At 34.0% G+C, this 20,959-nt stretch overlaps 3 protein-coding genes and 1 long non-coding RNA gene across 4 annotated transcripts; all 4 read right to left on the reverse strand.

The window, feature by feature from the left end:
- Positions 1-859: 859 nt before the first annotated feature.
- LOC144424637 (uncharacterized) lies at positions 860-1,558 on the reverse strand. Its single transcript, XR_013476859.1, has 2 exons — positions 1,371-1,558; positions 860-1,125 (listed from the first exon to the last, which is right to left on the reverse strand). It is a non-coding gene; the product is annotated as an uncharacterized LOC144424637 (long non-coding RNA).
- Positions 1,559-3,233: 1,675 nt separating this feature from the next.
- On the reverse strand, positions 3,234-6,826 carry LOC144424606 (uncharacterized). Its single transcript, XM_078114044.1, has 7 exons — positions 6,769-6,826; positions 6,341-6,394; positions 5,001-5,099; positions 4,729-4,812; positions 4,492-4,578; positions 3,678-3,761; positions 3,234-3,487 (listed from the first exon to the last, which is right to left on the reverse strand). Exons 1-7 carry the CDS (start codon positions 6,809-6,811, stop codon positions 3,300-3,302), a joined length of 639 nt encoding a protein of 212 aa, XP_077970170.1. The 5' UTR covers positions 6,812-6,826; the 3' UTR covers positions 3,234-3,299.
- A 1,377-nt stretch (positions 6,827-8,203) lies between these two features.
- Positions 8,204-12,407, reverse strand: LOC120331684 (uncharacterized). Its single transcript, XM_039398808.2, has 12 exons — positions 12,280-12,407; positions 12,180-12,194; positions 11,772-11,801; positions 11,652-11,693; positions 11,506-11,541; positions 10,893-11,112; positions 10,496-10,549; positions 9,964-10,062; positions 9,692-9,775; positions 9,455-9,541; positions 8,650-8,733; positions 8,204-8,459 (listed from the first exon to the last, which is right to left on the reverse strand). Exons 1-12 carry the CDS (start codon positions 12,322-12,324, stop codon positions 8,272-8,274), a joined length of 984 nt encoding a protein of 327 aa, XP_039254742.2. The 5' UTR covers positions 12,325-12,407; the 3' UTR covers positions 8,204-8,271.
- A 1,219-nt stretch (positions 12,408-13,626) lies between these two features.
- Positions 13,627-19,356, reverse strand: LOC120331918 (kelch-like protein 7). Its single transcript, XM_078114072.1, has 12 exons — positions 19,229-19,356; positions 18,628-18,748; positions 18,069-18,222; positions 17,695-17,912; positions 17,235-17,387; positions 16,812-16,989; positions 16,503-16,579; positions 16,123-16,303; positions 15,558-15,707; positions 15,280-15,441; positions 14,579-14,750; positions 13,627-14,288 (listed from the first exon to the last, which is right to left on the reverse strand). The coding sequence occupies exons 1-12, from the start codon at positions 19,306-19,308 to the stop codon at positions 14,168-14,170; spliced, it is 1,767 nt and encodes a 588-aa protein (XP_077970198.1). The 5' UTR covers positions 19,309-19,356; the 3' UTR covers positions 13,627-14,167.
- Between the last annotated feature and the right edge of the window lie 1,603 nt (positions 19,357-20,959).

The following is a 20,959-nucleotide window of genomic DNA, read 5'->3' on the forward strand; positions in this document are numbered from 1 at the left end:
TAATATGCAACGCGTATTCACGTATCTGCCTTATTATTTTAACGTATCAATGAACTACATTCATTGTCTCGGTCTCGCTCACTCTCAGCGTGAACTGTTATATATATGTATAAGTTTGTTTTGATTCTGTTAACCGTAGGGTTTGTGGTATTTCCAGGCAAACTGTGACACAGTTACACTAGTTTCTGCTAATCATAATTAAGACAATGAGTAAGCGTAAGCACAAGTTCGTTACGAATATAAAAAGGAATTTTCTAATGTCAAAGTCGAAAGAGTAAGGGCTATGCTCGCTGCTTCTATTTCGATAATGATTTCCAATGACCAAAGACTGCTGAAGTAAATTGTTGGTAGCGATAAATATGATTGATAAATTTTATCTATGTTTTGGCGCAGTAAAGTTAATATTTAAACTTATGTGTTTATGTTATGCAATAATTAATATGGTGTATTCACATTTTGGGTTAGATAGGCTGCGCCTCTCATTTAATAGGCGCAGACGCCCTTTGGGTTGCTGTTCCCGTTCAAGATGTCGAATGCTGGATGCTTAGTGTGTGTACCTTTCTTTGTAGCTTCTAACATTTTAGAAGTTGCGTGTGGCTGTGACTTCGGGGATGCATGTAATCTTGTGCGAAGGGACTTCTAATAAAAAAAAACATGAGTGGATAGAAATTGGAGTGCGGAAAAGACTAATGTGTGATTCCTTTTTCTGCGTTTTTGCCGTTGTCGAGTACTCCCCCAAAATAACCTTTTGACACCCGTGCTTATTTTTGGCTCTAGGTAGATGGTAACTCTGGATAAAAGTCATGAGTAAGTATGAAACTAATAAATCAGCTCTCTATTATTTTTAAAATTTCGAAAGCAAGGACCATATTTTTTTATTGCGTTTTAAATTAACCGATTCCATGAAAATTGATAATAAAAATATTTAGGTTCCCGGGGCAGGACCGGAGGATCTCTCACGACTTGGCGGGGGCTCACGAGATGGACTTTTTCTTGAAACTGAATACGGTGCACCGCTTTTACTGGAAGATCTTGAAGACGTAGGAGCACCTCCTATTGAAGATCCTCCTCTTTCAGAATTAATATATTTTCCATCTCTTGCTTCTTCTTTTATGCGATCATTACCTGTGAACGCACGCGTATTTCAATGAGAATATAGTACAAATATTACAAAAACAAATAAATCACTGTATTAAAATAACCAAGAAAACATATTCCCTCATTATTCACAATGACCTAAGCATCAATGGAATGTTGGCTACTTGTATACAGTTTATGTCTCTGAGGTTCAAGTTCTGTTCATCGATTAAATTTATCCGTATGGATTCTTTCCCGTGCCCAAACATGTGAGAATAAACAAATTCTCTTACCTAATTCAGTTTCACTTTCTGTCACTTGGATGCTAGACATCTTGTCTGTAATATCTGCGGATACGATTTCAGTGAATATTAGCTACTCGAGCATAAAAAATTGATCTGATTTTCCTAATCACAGCTAAGTTTTTAAAGAAAAATCTAAATATTTTTGGTTTAAGAATCTATGGATTAAAGCATAACTTAGATATATATGTATATCTTTTATACAAGAGCCCAAATATTTTAAATATAAAAAAGATTGGGTACTTTCTGGTATGTAAACTAAGTTAGGGTTAGGCCATAATTATATTCCGATTTTCCTTATTTTAGTTCTATTACGAGTTCGGGAACTGACTGTGTTAGCCAAGTGAATATATCCCCTGTCTATAGGCTTCCGTTCTTTTACACAACTTGATGAAAAGTAGGTGAACAAAATTAGTTACCTCCATATCGGTACACACACTTCTGAAGCGCCGTAAATTGCATACAAAAGCAACACACTCCTTAATAAAATGTCCTGTTTCTTTTTGTCCTCGTGGGGTAAGCTGAAGATTAAGTAAAATCATAATCATATTACCACCGCGCTTTGTCTGGCCCAGCATGGACTGTGACAGATTATTGCTCAACCTCAATAACATAAAACGGTCTGATTAATCTGAATACGACTCCCGTCTCTTGGGCGTTTACTCTACATTGGTCCTATTTTTGCATGAAAATGGATTTCTCGCGACCTATCAAACGGGTTCTGCAATGGTTATTTATTCGAAGTTTTTATGTATGCTCAAATATGTGCTACCTCCTACTCAACGCGATAGTGAAATATCAGAATATTCTTAATAAGAACACTGTGACTGTGGAGGTTTCTTATGAGTCAAACTTCCTATAACAACAAAACCGTTGTGGGCGTTGTTGAAGGCATTCACTTGATTGACTCAATAACACATTACGTTTACAAACACTTTTAAATACACCGAGACATCACAGGCAAGTAAAAATTCAAAATACTCGATGGAGAATATTAATGAGACAAAATTCCGTAAGCCCGTACCACGACATGTGGTTGAGTTGTTTTATTAGCTTTCCTTCTTTGTTGTAAATGTCTGAAATAAAAACCCGAATCTAAATCCCTAACCCTAGATGGTTGGTTGGTTCACGTAAAGTCATAATCTTATTCTATTTTCTGTGGTTGCACGGAATTTACAATCAGTTACGGACGTTTTTCAACGACATTATTTTATTTTATTGAGCATTATTTTACTGTGATTGCCCTCGCCGACATTATGACGTAAAACTCGACAAATTTAGAAATTTCTTTACTCATTGTATCTGTCGATTGATGTTATATTTTTGTTTTCGAAATGTGTAGTATCCATTCAACTGAAGATAAGTCTCTGACGTTGTTTACGTAATCTGCTTTTGACTCAATGAATGATAGTGTGACTGACACAATGACTTGATAGGAATTTGCGACCTCTCGTCAATTGAGGTTGAAATGTTGATGTCCGTTTAACCAATTTTTTTTAGGTTTTTATTTTTTTCAATTACACAAAGTTTCTTGCAAAATCGAAAATGAGAATAAATATTCTATTACCTGGCTACTCCTACAGCTGATGTAGACTTGTAACCAACAAGTATATAAAATGCCACATTATATAAAAAGAACCACCCAATATCGATATTTTATTCTATCTCTATCGCCACGACAGAATAAAATAATTTCTTCCCTTCATAACCATCGTTTTACGCAACACAAACAGAATATTCTTCTTATATTACCGAAAAAACGCTACACCACATCCGGTTTCTCGGAATTCTGTAGCATCTGATTTTGACATTTGCTACTATCTCACTGTCATTGCGACTAAATTATCACAAGTATCCTCTAACTGTGTTTATTACATTTTAGCTCATTTACAAATATTATGTCAAAAACATTACAACAAATTAGGTTCCAGGTGCAAACCCAGAGGAGCCGCCGCGACTACTAGGAGGTCCGCTGGCCCAACGTGCTGAACTTCCTCTTGAAGTCGGTGCAGCGCCTCCGCTAGAAGATCCTGGAGATGCGGGAGCACTTGCAAAATCCCCATATTCAAAATCCGACCCTTCATCTTCTCCCCCTCCACAGTCAATCCCTGCGTAGGTTTGTAAAAATGTGTGAATTCAAAATTCATTTTATTCACATTGGAAAAATGTGTCCAATTTTTAACAACCGGCGAGTGTACTCTGACAAACTACGACTAGATTCCTTTTAACTGAGTTATGTAGACAGAACAAGAAAATGATATTCGTTTGATTTTGAAATACAAAGAAATCTTAATTTACCTAATTCTTTTGCAGTTTCTCTCACTCTGCTGATTGATGTTCTCTCTGTCATATCTGTAAGAGCTGAATCAAAGCATATCCCACCTGCGTTGAAAATACATTTGACAGATTGGTTTAATAAAATCTTCTTTAGAATATGTCCAAGAAATAGTATGACACAATGGCACAAGCTTCAAATCAGTGCAGGGCTAGGCTATAGGAATCGAGCCGGTGATATCAATCTTTACATTCTTTATACATTTAAGTCGCCGCATCCAGGACTTTGTTGGAGTAAAAAGATAAAGCATGTTACGAAGAAGTTTTTTTGAAGTATATATATATATATAGCAATTTCTATATGTACTTTAAACTCGTGTTTAGATTAAACTGTAAGAAATGTCGTGTTTATTATGGACACTTGGCTGTTTATTCCGACCAATAATCTGGCATCTGTGAGTTCTCCCGCAAGTCGCTCTTTTCTAAGTGCTCTGATATTTTGTTATTTGTATGTTCTATTTTTCATTTTTGTTTTATTTATTCAGCTATTATATGAGGTGTTGGTGATATATATGAATAGATTAAATTGTGTGTAACTGCCGGAATAAACTGATCCTCTGATGTTCATTACTATAATAAAGTCAATGCAACAAAGGTTGGCTGGTCTATTTGGATCGGGCTTTTTAAGTGTTTTTGTTGTTACTTGCACATTGGATCACACAATATAACTACATATTTCTAGTTAGGTGATACCACCAGTTATGACCTACATAAACTACTTGTTTATTAGTTCTGAAGTTAAAGTTTGCATAACAATGAAAAAACAATATTCGCTTACCTGTGTCTCTGAGTTCAGCACCAAGATTCCAAAGTTCCTTCAATTTATCTGGGTCTATTTCAGCAGCTATACTGTCCTTGTCGCTGTCTGAAATGAATAGTTCAAGACAGTTCAAAAATTCAATGGAAATGTAACTTTGAAATTCATTATCTTCAAAATATTTAGCCCTTTTTAGACAAATCCATTTTTCTAAATTAATAATAATTTATCAGAATTAAAATAAACTATGGTACTAACCGTGGAATGAACTTGGAACATAGGCATCCACTAAAATATCCAAAAATAGTCTGTTGACAGTTTCGGGAATCAATTTCGATTTCACTGAAAAAAAAATTAAAACTATTGATCACAAATCTATTATTTCTACCGCAAAATTTGGTAAATAAATCATTTTTAATCATAAAAGAAAGTGTTTTCTGTATTGACACACAATTTTGTGCTTTCTTGTGTGTATCCTGACATGTAAGTACTTTTGGCAATTGGTTCACGAAATATAAATATATACTTACATGTTAAGTTCTGGGATCCGCATACTTTTGTAATGATTTCATAAGCTGCATTGTTTTGATCAAGATAGTATTCTTGTTCGACAACAGGATAAGGAACGTCTAGAAAAAGATTTTTACCAACCAAATCAAAAAATGATTAACAAGAGAACAATCCTCAAATATATGGACACGACAACCAAATCACAACCAATTTACTTGATGCAGCATTTGTTGAGCCGTTCTCGTATTTGTCCCTTTAATTAAAATGGTGGTTGGTTTGAGTTGCGTACTTATTTTGTCTTAGATAGATGCTTCGTTCATGTTTTGCGTACAAAGCTACTTTGGAAACGAGGGACGATGTTTTTTTTAATAATATGCAACGCGTATTCACACCTAGCTGCCTTATTATTTTGACGTACCAATGAACTACATTCCGCCGTATCCCCATGTCTCGGTCTCGCTCCCTCTCAGCGCGAACTGTTATAAGTATAAGTTTATTTTGATTCTGTTAACGGTAGGGTTTGTGGTGTTTCCAGGCAAACTGTGACACAGTTACAATAGTTGCTGCTAACTATAATTAAGACAATGAGTAAGCGTAAGCACGAGTTCGTTACGAATATAAAAGGAGTTTTCTAATGTCAAAGTCGAGGGAGTAAGGGCTATGCTCGCTGATTCTATTTCGATAATGATTTCCAATGACCAAAGACTGCTGAAGCAAATTGTTGGTAACGATAAATATGATTGATAAATTTTATCTATGTTTTGGCGCAGTAAAGGTAATATTTAAACTTATGTGTTTATGTTACGCAATAAATAATATGTTGTATCCACATTTTGGGTTGCTGTTCCCGTTCAAGATGACGAATGCTGGATGTTTAGTGTGTGTACCTTTCTTTGTAGCTTGGAACATTTTAGAGGTTATGTGTGGCTGTGACTTGAGGTAAAAATTGGAGTTCGAAAAGACTAGTGTGTGATTCCTTTTTTTGCGTTTTTGCCGTTGTCTAGTACTCCCCCAAAATAACCTTTTGACACCCGTGCTTATTTTTGGCTCTAGGTAGATGGTTGGATATAGGTCATGAGTAAGTATGAAACTAATAAATCAGCTCTCTAATATTTATTAAAATTCGAAAGCAAGGAACATATTTTTATTGCGTTTTAAAACAAAAACAAATAAATCACTGTATTAAAATAACCAAGAAAAAATATTCCCTCATTATTCACAATGACCTAAGCATCAATGGAATGTTGGCTACTTGTATACAGTTTATGTCTCTGAGGTTCAAGTTCTGTTCATCGATTAAATTTATCCGTATGGATTCTTTCCCGTGCCCAAACATGTGAGAATAAACAAATTCTCTTACCTAATTCAGTTTCACTTTCTGTCACTTGGATGCTAGACATCTTGTCTGTAATATCTGCGGATACGATTTCAGTGAATATTAGCTACTCGAGCATAAAAAATTGATCTGATTTTCCTAATCACAGCTAAGTTTTTAAAGAAAAATCTAAATATTTTTGGTTTAAGAATCTATGGATTAAAGCATAACTTAGATATATATGTATATCTTTTATACAAGAGCCCAAATATTTTAAATATAAAAAAGATTGGGTACTTTCTGGTATGTAAACTAAGTTAGGGTTAGGCCATAATTATATTCCGATTTTCCTTATTTTAGTTCTATTACGAGTTCGGGAACTGACTGTGTTAGCCAAGTGAATATATCCCCTGTCTATAGGCTTCCGTTCTTTTACACAACTTGATGAAAAGTAGGTGAACAAAATTAGTTACCTCCATATCGGTACACACACTTCTGAAGCGCCGTAAATTGCATACATAAGCAACACACTCCTTAATAAAATGTCCTGTTTCTTTTTGTCCTCGTGGGATAAGCTGAAGATTAAGTAAAATCATAATCATATTACCACCGCGCTTTGTCTGGCCCAGCATGGACTGTGACAGATTATTGCTCAACCTCAATAACATAAAACGGTCTGATTAATCTGAATACGACTCCCGTCTCTTGGGCGTTTACTCTACATTGGTCCTATTTTTGCGTGAAAATGGATTCCTCGCGACCTATCAAACGGGTTCTGCAATGGTTATTTATTCGAAGTTTTTATGTATGCTCAAATATGTGCTACCTCCTACTCAACGCGATAGTGAAATATCAGAATATTCTTAATAAGAACACTGTGACTGTGGAGGTTTCTTATGAGTCAAACTTCCTATAACAACACAACCGTTGTGGGCGTTGTTGAAGGCATTCACTTGATTGACTCAATAACACATTACGTTTACAAACACTTTTAAATACACCGAGACATCACAGGCACGTAAAAATTTAAAATACTCGATGGAGAATATTAATGAGACAAAATTCCGTAAGCCCGTGCCACGACATGTGGTTGAGTTGTTTTATTAGCTATCCTTCTTCGTTGTAAATGTCTGAAATAAAAACCCGAATCTAAATCCCTAACCCTAGATGGTTGGTTGGTTCACGTAAAGTCATAATCTTATTCCATTTTCTGGGGTTGCACGGAATTCACAATCAGTTACGGACGTTTTTCAACGACATTATTTTATTTTATTGAGCATTATTTTACTGTGATTGCCCTTGCCGACATTATGACGTAAAACTCGACAAATTTAGAAATTTCTTTACTCATTGTATCTGTCGATTGATGTTATATTTTTGTTTTCGAAATGTGTAGTATCCATTCAACTGAAGATAAGTCTCTGACGTTGTTGACGTAATCTGCTTTTGACTCAATGAATGATAGTGTGACTGACACAATGACTTGATAGGAATTTGCGACCTCTCGTCAATTGAGGTTGAAATGTTGATGTCCGTTTCACCAATTTTTTTTAGGTTTTTATTTTTTTCAATTACACAAAGTTTCTTGCAAAACCAAAAATGAGAATGAATATTCTATTACCTGGCTACTCCTACAGCTGATGTAGACTTGTAACCAACAAGTATATAAAATGCCACATTATATAAAAAGAACCACCCAATATCGATATTTTATTCTATCTCTATCGCCACGACAGAATAAAATAATTCCTTCCCTTCATAAACATCGTTTTACGCAACACAAACATAATATTCTTCTTATATTACCGAAAAAACGCTAAACATCACATCCGGTTTCTCAGAATTCTGTAGCATCTGATTTTGACATTTGCTACTATCTCACTGTCATTGCGACTAAATTATCACAAGTATCCTCTAACTGTGTTTATTACATTTTAGCTCATTTACAAATATTATGTCAAAAACATTACAACAAATTAGGTTCCAGGTGCAAACCCAGAGGAGCCGCCGCGACTACTAGGAGGTCCGCTGGCCCAACGTGCTGAACTTCCTCTTGAAGTCGGTGCAGCGCCTCCGCTAGAAGATCCTGGAGATGCGGGAGCACTTGCAAAATCCCCATATTCAAAATCCGATCCTTCATCTTCTTCCCCTCCACAATCAATCCCTGCGTAGGTTTGTAAAAATGTGTGAATCCAAAATTCATTTTATTCACATTGGAAAAATGTGTCCAATTTTTAACAACCGGCGAGTGTACTCTGACAAACTATGACTAGATTCCTTTTAACTGAGTTATGTAGACAGAACAAGAAAATGATATTCGTTTGATTTTGAAATACAAAGAAATCTTAATTTACCTAATTCTTTTGCAGTTTCTCTCACTCTGCTGATTGATGTTCTCTCTGTCATATCTGTAAGAGCTGAATCAAAGCATATCCCACCTGCGTTGAAAATACATTTGACAGATTGGTTTAATAAAATCTTCTTTAGAATATGTCCAAGAAATAGTATGACACAATGGCACAAGCTTCAAATCAGTGCAGGGCTAGGCTATAGGAATCGAGCCGGTGGTATCACTCCTTACATTCTTTATACTTAAGTCGCCGCATCCGGGACTTTGTTGGAGTAAAAATATAAAGCATGTTACGAAGAAGTTTTTTTGAATGATATATATATATATAGCAATTTGTATATGTACTTTAAACTCGTGTTTAGATTAAACTGTAAGAAATGTCGTGTTTATTATGGACACTTGGCTGTTTATTCCGACCAATAATCTGGCATCTGTGAGTTCTCCCGCAAGTCGCTCTTTTCTAAGTGCTCTGATATTTTGTTATTTGTAAGTTCTATTTTTGTTTTATTTATTCAGCTATTATATGAGGTGTTGGTGATATATATGAATAGATGAAATTGTGTGTAACTGCCGGAATAAACTGATCCTCTGATGTTCATTACTATAATAAAGTCAATGCAACAAAGGTTGGCTGGTCTATTTGGATCGGGCTTTTTAAGTGTTTTTGTTGTTACTTGCACATTGGATCACACAATATCACTACATATTTCTAGTTGGGTGATACCACCAGTTATGACCTACATAAACTACTTATTTATTAGTTCTGAAGTTAAAGTTTGCATAACAATGAAAAAACAATATTCGCTTACCTGTGTCTCTGAGTTCAGCACCAAGATTCCAAAGTTCCTTCAATTTATCTGGGTCTATTTCAGCAGCTATACTGTCCTTGTCGCTGTCTGAAATGAATAGTTCAAGACAGTTCAAAAATTCAATGGAAATGTAACTTTGAAATTCATTATCTTCAAAATATTTAGCCCTTTTTAGACAAATCCATTTTTCTAAATTAATAATAATTTATCAGAATTAAAATAAACTATGGTACTAACCGTGGAATGAACTTGGAACATAGGCATCCACTAAAATATCCAAAAATAGTCTGTTGACAGTTTCGGGAATCAATTTCGATTTCACTGAAAAAAAAATTAAAACTATTGATCACAAATCTATTATTTCTACCGCAAAATTTGGTAAATAAATCATTTTTAATCATAAAAGAAAGTGTTTTCTGTATTGACACACAATTTTGTGCTTTCTTGTGTGTATCCTGACATGTAAGTACTTTTGGCAATTGGTTCACGAAATATAAATATATACTTACATGTTAAGTTCTGGGATCCGCATACTTTTGTAATGATTTCATAAGCTGCATTGTTTTGATCAAGATAGTATTCTTGTTCGACAACAGGATAAGGAACGTCTAGAAAAAGATTTTTACCAACCAAATCAAAAAATGATTAACAAGAGAACAATCCTCAAATATATGGACACGACAACCAAATCGAAATATTTTCCCCACAATGTCCCCCAATACAACAATATCCTGGACAAAGCTGAAACTGTGAAAAGCTTTACCAGGTCTTGTGACAATGATGATTCATGCGTGGGGTGCCAACATGATTTAAAATTCTGAATGATTCGACTCATAGTGTCCAATAATTCAATACAAAAAATATAAACTAAGACACATTGTCAGAAGTAAGAATCAGAATACCAAATTAATTTCATTTTCGTATCTTTTTTGTACACATACAATATTTGTACACGTGCAATATTGCTTGAAAATTTAATAACATATCGCAAAATCTTTTCGAACAATTTTTACTGAATTCGTATCTAACACGTTAACATACTTAAAACAATATCCCAGAAGATCGGGTCCACAACAAATTTGAAGACGTCATAAACTGTGAAAATAAAAAAAATAAAAAATATAAATCATGCAGTTGAAACGCAATACAATATTTTTGATATTTTTTAAAGTATTTTAAATTTCCAAATCGTTGACAATTTTTTACCAATATTTTTTTAACCATACCTTTTTTTCTGTTTCTTCTGTCAGATTGCCAATTAAATCAAATGAATTAACTTATCATTGGTAGGTATGCTGTATGCATGCCAAAAATTTTATCATTTTCATGGCAGTTTGCAAACAGTATTAAATGAAAAAGGAACAGTCCTAAATGTAGTAAATATATACATATATATGTATTGGTCATAATATGGGTTGATATATCATTAAGTTCTTACGTGGCCAAAACTTCTTCGATACACTCATCATCGCCGTTGCCAGTTCCGTCATTGCCATATAGTCGTTGCTGAGTTTTTCAACAAACGCGTTGTTGCTACATATCGTAAATTTACAATTATTGAATGATTCGATAGCTTTTTCTTCTTCCTCTGCGGACAAAAAATCGTTGTAACCCCAATCTCGGATTTTGTACTTTACGAAGCTTTCTATTATCGAGCACTGAAAGAAGATATTCAAAAATGCACTTATTCTTCAAGCCAGTGTACATAGAAAGATTAAAATAAAGTATATCATATATAACTGTGACGACATTCAAATATGCACGTTTTCCTACTTAAACAAAAAACACTGGGTAAATTCAACACCTTGGATCGATTGTTATCACTCTTGTATATTTACTAAATTTTACTATAAACACATTTACCACATACCATTTTTATGATTCTTTGATAATCTCATAATTATTCAACTCCTACGCCGGGTATGATTCCATATGGAACACGGCTCATTTTGTTGGAAAGCATATGCCCTCATATATTTCATACTTACGTAAATCTTACACTCTTTCAGATGATTACCATGAAAAATTAACATCAGAAATGTTTATTTTACCTTCACGTCGTAATATTGTAAATCTAGTGGAAGATTCTGAAGAAAATGAAAATAAAAGAACATAAGTCGCAAGTGCGAAGAACGTAAATCAAATAACTCAACTGCAAAAAATAAAATGTTCAAATGGACGCAGAAAATAAAATTACCTTTATTGGGAAATACAATGGAGGTGTGTACCAGTTGTTGCTCTGAAACAGATTTAAATCAAATATCATAAACAAAACTAATTTGAAAACCTAAATCTAATTTTTGAAAAGCAGATTTACCGGAATAGCTCGTTCCATGTCCATAACGTCCTGAAATAAATTTTAAACAAATAAATTAAAACATTTATCAATCAAATTATGTTTACCGTGATTATGTTTGATCAAAATGATCGACGGTGGTCAAAAAAAATCTCGTTATTCGGTCAATGAACTTACGCCTTTTAGCCTTCAGCTCAGGACAAGCCTATATTCAAGAAGTCACATTGATGTGCGTATCAATAACAAAGGAAATATATTATTTTATTTCGGTAAGCCTACACGATCAATGTCCATAGGTGCAATAGTATGCAGGTGCAATTGTCGTGGGTTCAAATTACGGGTTCAAATGTACATGGGTTCAAATGTAATGGAACCACTTAAACACATGCTACTTAACTATAGTTTCTTATAAAAATAACATTCACTTACTTCTGCTTGAAGAACCTGTACATAAAATACAAGACATAAAAAATAATTATTGAAATGGAAAGCAAACAAAAAGAAACAAAACAAAAAGAAAATAACTTACATGAACGAAAAGTGCCCCAAATAGGATAGCAACAAGATAAGGCATATCTTCTCCTCGAAATACAAAATTCAGAACTAAATTATTATCATTCAATTCAACTGCAAAAATTTTCTACAGTATGGTTACTTGAGTAAATTAAATAAAAAAAATTAATAAAATTTATGCTAGCTATGGGAGCTATTGTCCTAATTATTTTCTGCCAAAAACTGATCTCCGACATTAGAATTTGAAACTTTCCTCTAAATGCTTAACAGATTATAAAGCAAAATGAAGCTACAAGATCGTAGGAGCAGTATAATCTTCAAAATTAATACTTTTTTCATCACTACACACATCCGTGCGGAATCTATTTCCGAATGAATTCGAATTTCAATGGACTTCAATGGAATCTAATTTTTATAATTTAAATTTAGGAGCGCCAAGATCAGTTACGCCCCCCAAAGAAATGAAATGATGGACATCGTACGTTACGGTATCTTAAAACTAAATCAAATTTAAGTGTGCTATTAGGATAAACGATTCATTGTTGTCATAGCAGTATTTTTCTGTTTTTCTTTCACGCCAAATCATACGTATCATTATCTTAGAATTAGATGAAAAACATCACTAAGAAAGAATAAAAATATCTCGAGTTTCCTATTTAGGGGTCTAGAAGTTTTTAAACAAGATGATATTTTTCAAATAGGGATTAAAAATCGTGTAAGCAAAACTACATATATATGCCCAATGAAAGCAAAAGCAATCGAGTTAGTTGGAAATATCGGAATTTTCTTTTGAGAACAAAACAACACAATTCATAACCTACGCTGAACGAGATTGTATCGCGGTATTGGGGCTGCGATATAGGCAATCTCCTACAAAATTCGTTGCATTTTCGACATTTAAACTATAACTGTAATATCTAAGCGGTAATGAACTAGAGACGTTTAACTCCCTTTTATTACAAACTATTTGTTTGTTTTCAAGTTCAATAATACAGGTTCTTTGTACTTGCTTGCTCGCATTCACCTGAATTGCAGAAGTTATCACGTTACCAGTAGAAGCTTTCAATTTTCTTCTATGATTTGAAACGGATCAGTAGAGTATTACCTAACTCATTCTAAATGCCATGCCGTAGAGTTACCAAACTACCATTTATGATAACTTCATGAAGTAGACTTATCCCATGAATAACGTCGACATTTTACATTTTTCTCATTTATGTCAGTTTATATAATATTTCATTGCAGTTCATGAATAGACAAATTTATGAACTCGAATATACTGTTAATATTGAATTGTGCCGTTCTTCAATAATTATGATATATACATAATAATACTGTCCAATTTCACTCTTCATTATTGGCATATACTTGAGTGTGTGTAAATATTCAAATATAAAATGATATGTTAATTTTCTTAAACCTTAATTGCAGAAGTGAAGAATGCTATGAGTATCACATTTATTTTCCTTGTTTCGTAAATAGTAAATACATAGCGAAACGTTATGCACTAATTTCAGAGGGAGTAAGATATCTTATCAACTCGATAAGGATTTACCGTGTAAAAGGAGCGCAATGAGAAGATTGTAAAATATAAATAAATGTATATACAAAGTGTATTTATATTCAACGTCAAATAATACATTTCGGTGCTTTATGACATGTGGTGATGGTCTGACCTACGTGGTAATAATATTCAGGGAACCCAATCACTGAATTGGTCAAAGTTGAACCCGGCCGCCTGCAATAAATTTACTTCTCAACATCAAATTTTTACCGTTAGTTAGACTCATTTCTTGACAATCAATGACAATCCTTCACATTATAGATTAAGCGATTTTGTTGGTATAATAATAGCTTCAGATTCCCAAATAAATTGCCTTCATCTCTTCTTGGTATCAAAACCTTCATCTAGCATATATAGCAAGACAAGTTGGCTTTATCTTCAGACTTTTTGAAATCACGGATACTCGGGCTTGATTCAAATCCACCATTGATACATTATGCACTGTCCCTTTACCGGTAGTGCTGTTAAAGTATAAACACTGCAAGGTTTTGGAAATTTGGTAAAGTGAATACACCAACCAAGAGTAAACCTGTTTGCGAGCAATGAAATGGCCGTTGCTTGAAATTGAATGAGAATCTGGCTTTCTTATATAAGATATTTCTAAATATATATAGGTTGACTACTTATAAACAAGTTTGTGGGTAAATAAGTTCCCAAGTATTTTGGGTCTCACTTAATTTCGTAACACATATATCCATGTAGCTGTTAATATAAAATTCTTAAAACCTATAACCTAATTATTAAATCATACCTGTCTTCTGAAGCAAGAACAACAATGCATCCATCCACCACACATGCGCAACGTATATTACGTGGAAATTTAATATTTGTAACCATTGTCCATTGATTTGAAAAGGGATCATAATATTCTGCATCAGTTCTTAAGTTCTTCCCACCACCTAACATATCCATGAATTTTCCACCTAGAAATAAACAACAAACCCCACCTGCAATGAATCATTTCAAACAAAATCCGTCGAAAAAGACATTTAATGGACACGAAATGTACATCGTTTTGCTAAATTTTTGTTGTGGTGACATTTGTTGGGAAAGAATTGCTATTCTCCGAAACTAATACGCCAAATATCTATCAGTACTCAAAGCAAGTTGAAACTGCTAGAAAGAAATTTTATTTATTTTTTTTCATATTATCTCCGAGTCCTATAAAACGTTACCCGAAATTTTGCTATTTCTACGAATATTGCGTCACCACGTGGTAGTACAGTGACGTCAGGCAAGGCTGACATCTTTGTGACAACGTAGGCGCTGGTTACTCAGCTGCAGTGTTACCGGTACCTATATGTGAATAATGGTGGTTATGGAACTCGATTTACAATCATGTTATGAAGCTTTTAAATAGTCAGATAATGGACTTCTTAATGGGAGTTATTCGCATAGGCTACCGGTACTGCGGTTCGATAAGTTCCTGACTCTCTTATATACATTATTTACCTCCCATCACGTATATTTTTCTGTTGTGAACAACCGATGAAGATTCGTATCTGACATGATGCAGAGAAGCCACAGTTGCCCACTTTCCAAATGTAGGATCAAGCTTTTCTACGGAGTTCAAATCTTGACGCCCGTTACTTCCGCCGATGCAATAAAGACTTCCTAAACAAATAAGATGCAATCTATTAACATCTTAGCACTGAAACAATTAAATATCAAACGTATTCAAGATTTTAAAAGCAAAACGAACTATCGTCATATGCTATATCTCAACTTACCGTTTACAGCTGCAACTGAATGACCTCGTCTCGGTGTTTTCAAGCTTGAAAGATATTCCCATGAATTATCTGAAGGTCCATATTTAACCACTCCTGACTGGTTGGAGTTTCGTCGTGTGGCACTGACATCACCGATGATAAATATGTGACCTCAACAGAAATAGGGAAGTATTAAGATAATAGACTTTAGTTGTTGTTTTTTCATTTCACTTTATATGAGGTGAGATGGCAAAGAGATAATCTGCACCTGCATTTTGGGTTTAGTATAATACCACAAGTATTCCCAATGTGCGTGGCATAAATATTTTTGTGTATGTCATTCCAAACCTCCATATGGCTAGATCATCCAAAAATTACGTCACTGTGACGTAATTTTTGGATGCTGTAGTCAGATGTCGTGAGGGTTAGGAGTGACATATGCAAAAATTGTAACATATGAGATACTAGTAGGACTTCAGATTTATATGCAATTCAAGCTTTTTTTTTTCATTAGTAAGGAATGAAAACGTACATTTGGGCAAAAATTTCACCGATTCACATATCATTTGAAGTGCTGTACACCTACCTGTCTCTACCACAAGTTTTAGCAAACAGGCATCGTTCACGATTCTACCTGTAACCTGAGTCCAACTTGCTGATTTTGTTGCGTATTCAATTTTATACAATGATTGATTAGATCTTGCAAGTACGTAGATGTATTTGTCCAACACCACTGCAGAAAAGGTGTCCAATTCTTTGGGTAGAGACTTGAAATTAATGATAAAACTATAGTAGAAAGTACATCAATTTCTGTAATATTATAATTAGGTAATATGTCAAATCAAGTATTGTAAGCTTTTGTCAGGTACATCAGTATTACATGTATCAGTAATACAAAATGTAGTGTTACGCAGATTACAAATTTTTTTTTCCGAAAACGACGTTTGAAATAAACATTCCTGGTACCTGCATCTGCATCCATTGATTGGTGGATGGTTTGTATGCCTTGATTGCTCCAACGCTTTCATCAAAAATAATCAGAGCTAAAATTAAAAGAAAATAATGACCTATTCAGCTCAAATCAACCAAGGCAACATATCACGACTTATGAGAACTAAATTATATAAACCAAAATCAAATGACAACGCGATGACAAGTGTTTATATATTCCCATTGTCACGAAATTTCACTTTTGTATTTCGTTCAAAATGCCAAGACACTACCCAATGCACAGAGACTTTAAACGAAAAATATCACTCTTTAAAGAATTATTACCATTTGATGGAGAAGTTGTTTGTGGTGTCTCATGTCTCGGTTTACTTGCTTTTGATGGCTGACTTCCCGAGTTTGACTTCAACGTTGATGACAAAGGTGGCGATGGGGTATGAGATATTTGTCCGAATAAGACATTAACCAGCATTTCCAAGCAGACTTTCGATTCTTTAACCAATGCCTACAAACGAGTCGCAATATTTTAAAATTTGTAAATTACGTTAATTAATTGCCCTTAAGAAGACTTGGATCAGCAATCATTATTCATATTGGTAATTTCATTAACATATTTTCGGGATAATGCAGTGCACAAATGAACCTTTGTCATCTCATTCGTGCCACTGTTTGTTTCAATATTAATAAAATAAATAGTGCTCCATCAGCTGGAAATTACAAAAACATCCCAATAACTGGAAAACTTCTTACTTCTTTTTGAACGGTCTCTTTCAAATATTCAGACGATAATTTGTGAAGTTTGATAAATGCAAGTAACTGTGGAAAACTTGCTTCGCGATTCTTGATATCTGCTTTCACCCAATATACTATTGCTTCATAAATCACAGCTGGGGATAATGTTTGCTAAAACATGAAAATTATATAAAGAATAGTCGTTAATAAACCAAATATATATATTCCAATGTCACATATATGTTTATGAAGCGATCACTCAAACAAGGCTTACGACAAGCCAACGGTAATTTTTGCGGAGTAATACCCTGGCAGATAGCTACCACCATGCGATTCACAATAGCATGTTTGAATTTTTATACTATGTTGTGATATACATGAATTCAATAGAGAATGATATTGTTTTTCGCCTTCCTATAAGTATAGCGCATGTATTTATTTTTTTACATTTTCGAATGAGGTATATTTGACAAATTACTTGGACTTGGTGTGCTGATATAAGCGACGTCAAATAAACTTCATCAATTTTCTTAAAATCTTCCGTTAATGCAATATCTTTGAAATGAGTCACAGCATAGTCATCAGCAACGTCTTCCAGCTTTTGATTCTTATATGTATTCGCCAATTTTTTGGTACTAAGACAAGTTTTACCATCAATGCGACTTTGTAAGAACGAAAATATCCATTTACTAAGCTCTGAAACAAAATTTTATTGAGAAATATTCACACTTAAAACACAATGAACGAAGAATAACAGTAAATTTTCTTTGTGATTAATTTTGAATATTCAGGAATTCACAATATTTAACTATTAAACTAAACAAGCAAGGAAGTAAATGAAACTTTACAAACCATCCAGTTCTAGAAAACAAGCAGCTTTTAAAACTGGCTCCACAGAAGACATAGAAACTGAAATATCTCCACTATATATAAATTCAATGCATTGTTTCACTGCTTTCGGGTCAAAATCTTTCAGTTCAACTTTTGTCGCAGAAGGATTGTTATTCTAAAGTATTTGAATAAAATTTTATATTAAAATAATGATTGCACACAATTAAATAGTGAAATTCCGAAATTTAATCCAAATGCTAATGAAATATTGGGTAACTATTTTATTATCAAACCTCCGAACTAATATAATATCCCAAACATAAGGAAAATGAGATTGCCTTTGGTATTGTTAATACGCATTTATAACGCTTAAATCTGGAGTATTTTGAATAAGACTAATTTGTAAGATACAATCAAGAACATATAAAGATTTTGCAACATACTTCCTTCTTTTAAAAGTGCACTCTCCTAAATTTAGACAAATGTAGTGAAGAAATACTCCTAAAGAGCTTATAGCGTATCCATTTCCGTACATTTCGTTTTAGCTGTAATCTTATTTGAATAATTTTTCATGTTTTACCTTAGGTAAAAATAAACCTTGGAAATATTTTGATCTTGATGCAAGAACAAGTCTATGTGCTTGTATTTCCTGACCTCCAACGTGAATCTTAGCGTCACATAGTATCACTGCACTTTTAAAACTAAATTTGAAAAATATTTTGATAAGAACATCATATAACTAACCAATTATGTTATTCATGATGCATTATTCGTACCATGTGATTGAAAAACATTTTTCTGAGCAGAACATAACGAGATTGTAACCTTTTTTTCTATTTTATTAGTATTTGTTACCATTATTCTTAATTTTAGCGCGAAATTTACAGTTGGTTTGAAATAACTTATAGCTATTCGCTCAAATCTAAATTTGTAAACTTATGATCTCAAATAAACAAAATGCATTTAGAAAACAACAAATACAAATTTCGTAGATCAAATTCGAATTTCTTTCAGCTGAATACAATGTATAATGTTTTCTAACTAACAGTGATGACAGGGCGAATTAAATGTCACAAGCAAGCGGGAAAATACGATTTAGCTGAATCATTAACGCTTATTAGGTATCGAGAATTTCGTTTCGCCAACATTTCAATTATAAACAGAGCACAGTATCGACAAACCTGCCAATGGAAATCATGGTTGAAGATCGGTAGTGTAAAGCATATTCTTCTGATGTATTACATTCGTTTGCATTTGACATAGTGATGAAATAGGCCAGAGTATTCACTCGTTTTATGGCTATTACTAAAACTTAGTTGTGAAAAATAGAATAGATTATTTACTGTGTACTGAGATGGGCATACTCAAAACCAGGCCTGCACAACTCAAATTACCACGAGGTCCGCAAGCAAAAATCTGGAGGCCCGGCGGGCCGCACACTTTGCCACATACATATTTCACAAGATGAACTACAAATCAAAATAATATTGTGAAACAGTTAAATTTAATGAAACACTTTCATTACTGGGGAGCTTAAAAATATGGAGAATCTTATTTTCTTGAGTAAAAACAAGGTACAGTATTTTTGCATATGAGATGGCAAATATGTATTTAGTGGTTCATCTACCTTGAAAACCCACCGTTCATTTTCAATATTTCTTTTTTAGTAGAATTAGGTATTGCGTGTTGCATTATAAACTGACTGCAGGAAAATATTTTACTCAGGTTCAGTTTTGTAAAATCGTCCCAAATATATGTATGCCAATTTATTTAGTCATATCTACCATTATTGGATATTTCCATTGTAGGCTAGACAAACAATCCGTTTAGTAGCAATAGATCGAGGGGTCGAGCGACGAATTTTAGGGGTCGCGAAGGGCACACCAATTTCACACAAAGTTCGATATTTATTGAAACTAGTGCAAAACATAAATCTCACGATTTCGAATATGATCGGAGTAGCGACGCGCTTGCATAACAATGCCGGCTTTGGTTGTCAGACCCGAGAAGTGGCATGTTTCCAAATCACCCGCGGGCCGCACAGAACTAAGTAGCGGGCCTTATGTTATGCAGGCCTGCTCAAAACCATAGTCACAACGTCCTCAACTAGTAACAGCAGACATCACCGAGCTATCATGAATACAACAATAACATTCAAGTATAGAATGCACATGATAGCGAAATGATAAACCTTTTCTCGATACATTATTGCGACTTTCGTTACGTCCTACATGTTTTTACTGCAACGATGGCTCGGTATAAAGACGTGCAGATACACAATTACTAAATATAGTCTCAAATAAGAATGCTTATACATCTTAGGCCCTGTTTGCGGTCTATGTCCAATCAGTTTCCGATTCTAAAAAGTACCGGAAGCACTAGTTCTGATTCTCAAATATCCAAGATAATTTCAACTTCATCAAAAACAAAGTGTTACCACAAGAAAGTTCGATCCACAATTTGAACGTGTCAAATACACATGAAGCATAGTGGAATGACCTCAATATATATTCTCATTTGCATTTTATCATTTGTTTTCAAAACATTACTTCATATTACATTCTATCAAAGTCATATTGCACGTTTGCACAAAAGGTAATCTAATGGTTTTTTTCCTGTCTTGTTGCTTCGTGGAGTGAAAGCTCATACCTCGCTTTACGTCATATCCATCCAAGATATCATCTTTTAAATCGAAATTGAATAAAGTGGAAATAATGGGATTAGTAAGCTCATACTGTGAATCAGGGGTCGGCAACCTTTTGTTGCTCGCTGGCCAAATTTAAGGGTTGCAAGTCATTAGCGGGCCGCACATATTTTTAGAAAGTTGAAAATCGAACGGATAATACTTTTTATAATAAAATCAAGCAGTGATACATTTCTCGAATAAAATATAGGTTTATTTCCTCATTGCA

This window comes from Styela clava, chromosome 6 (genome assembly GCF_964204865.1).
Source record: "Styela clava chromosome 6, kaStyClav1.hap1.2, whole genome shotgun sequence".
NCBI classification, from domain to species: domain Eukaryota; kingdom Metazoa; phylum Chordata; class Ascidiacea; order Stolidobranchia; family Styelidae; genus Styela; species Styela clava.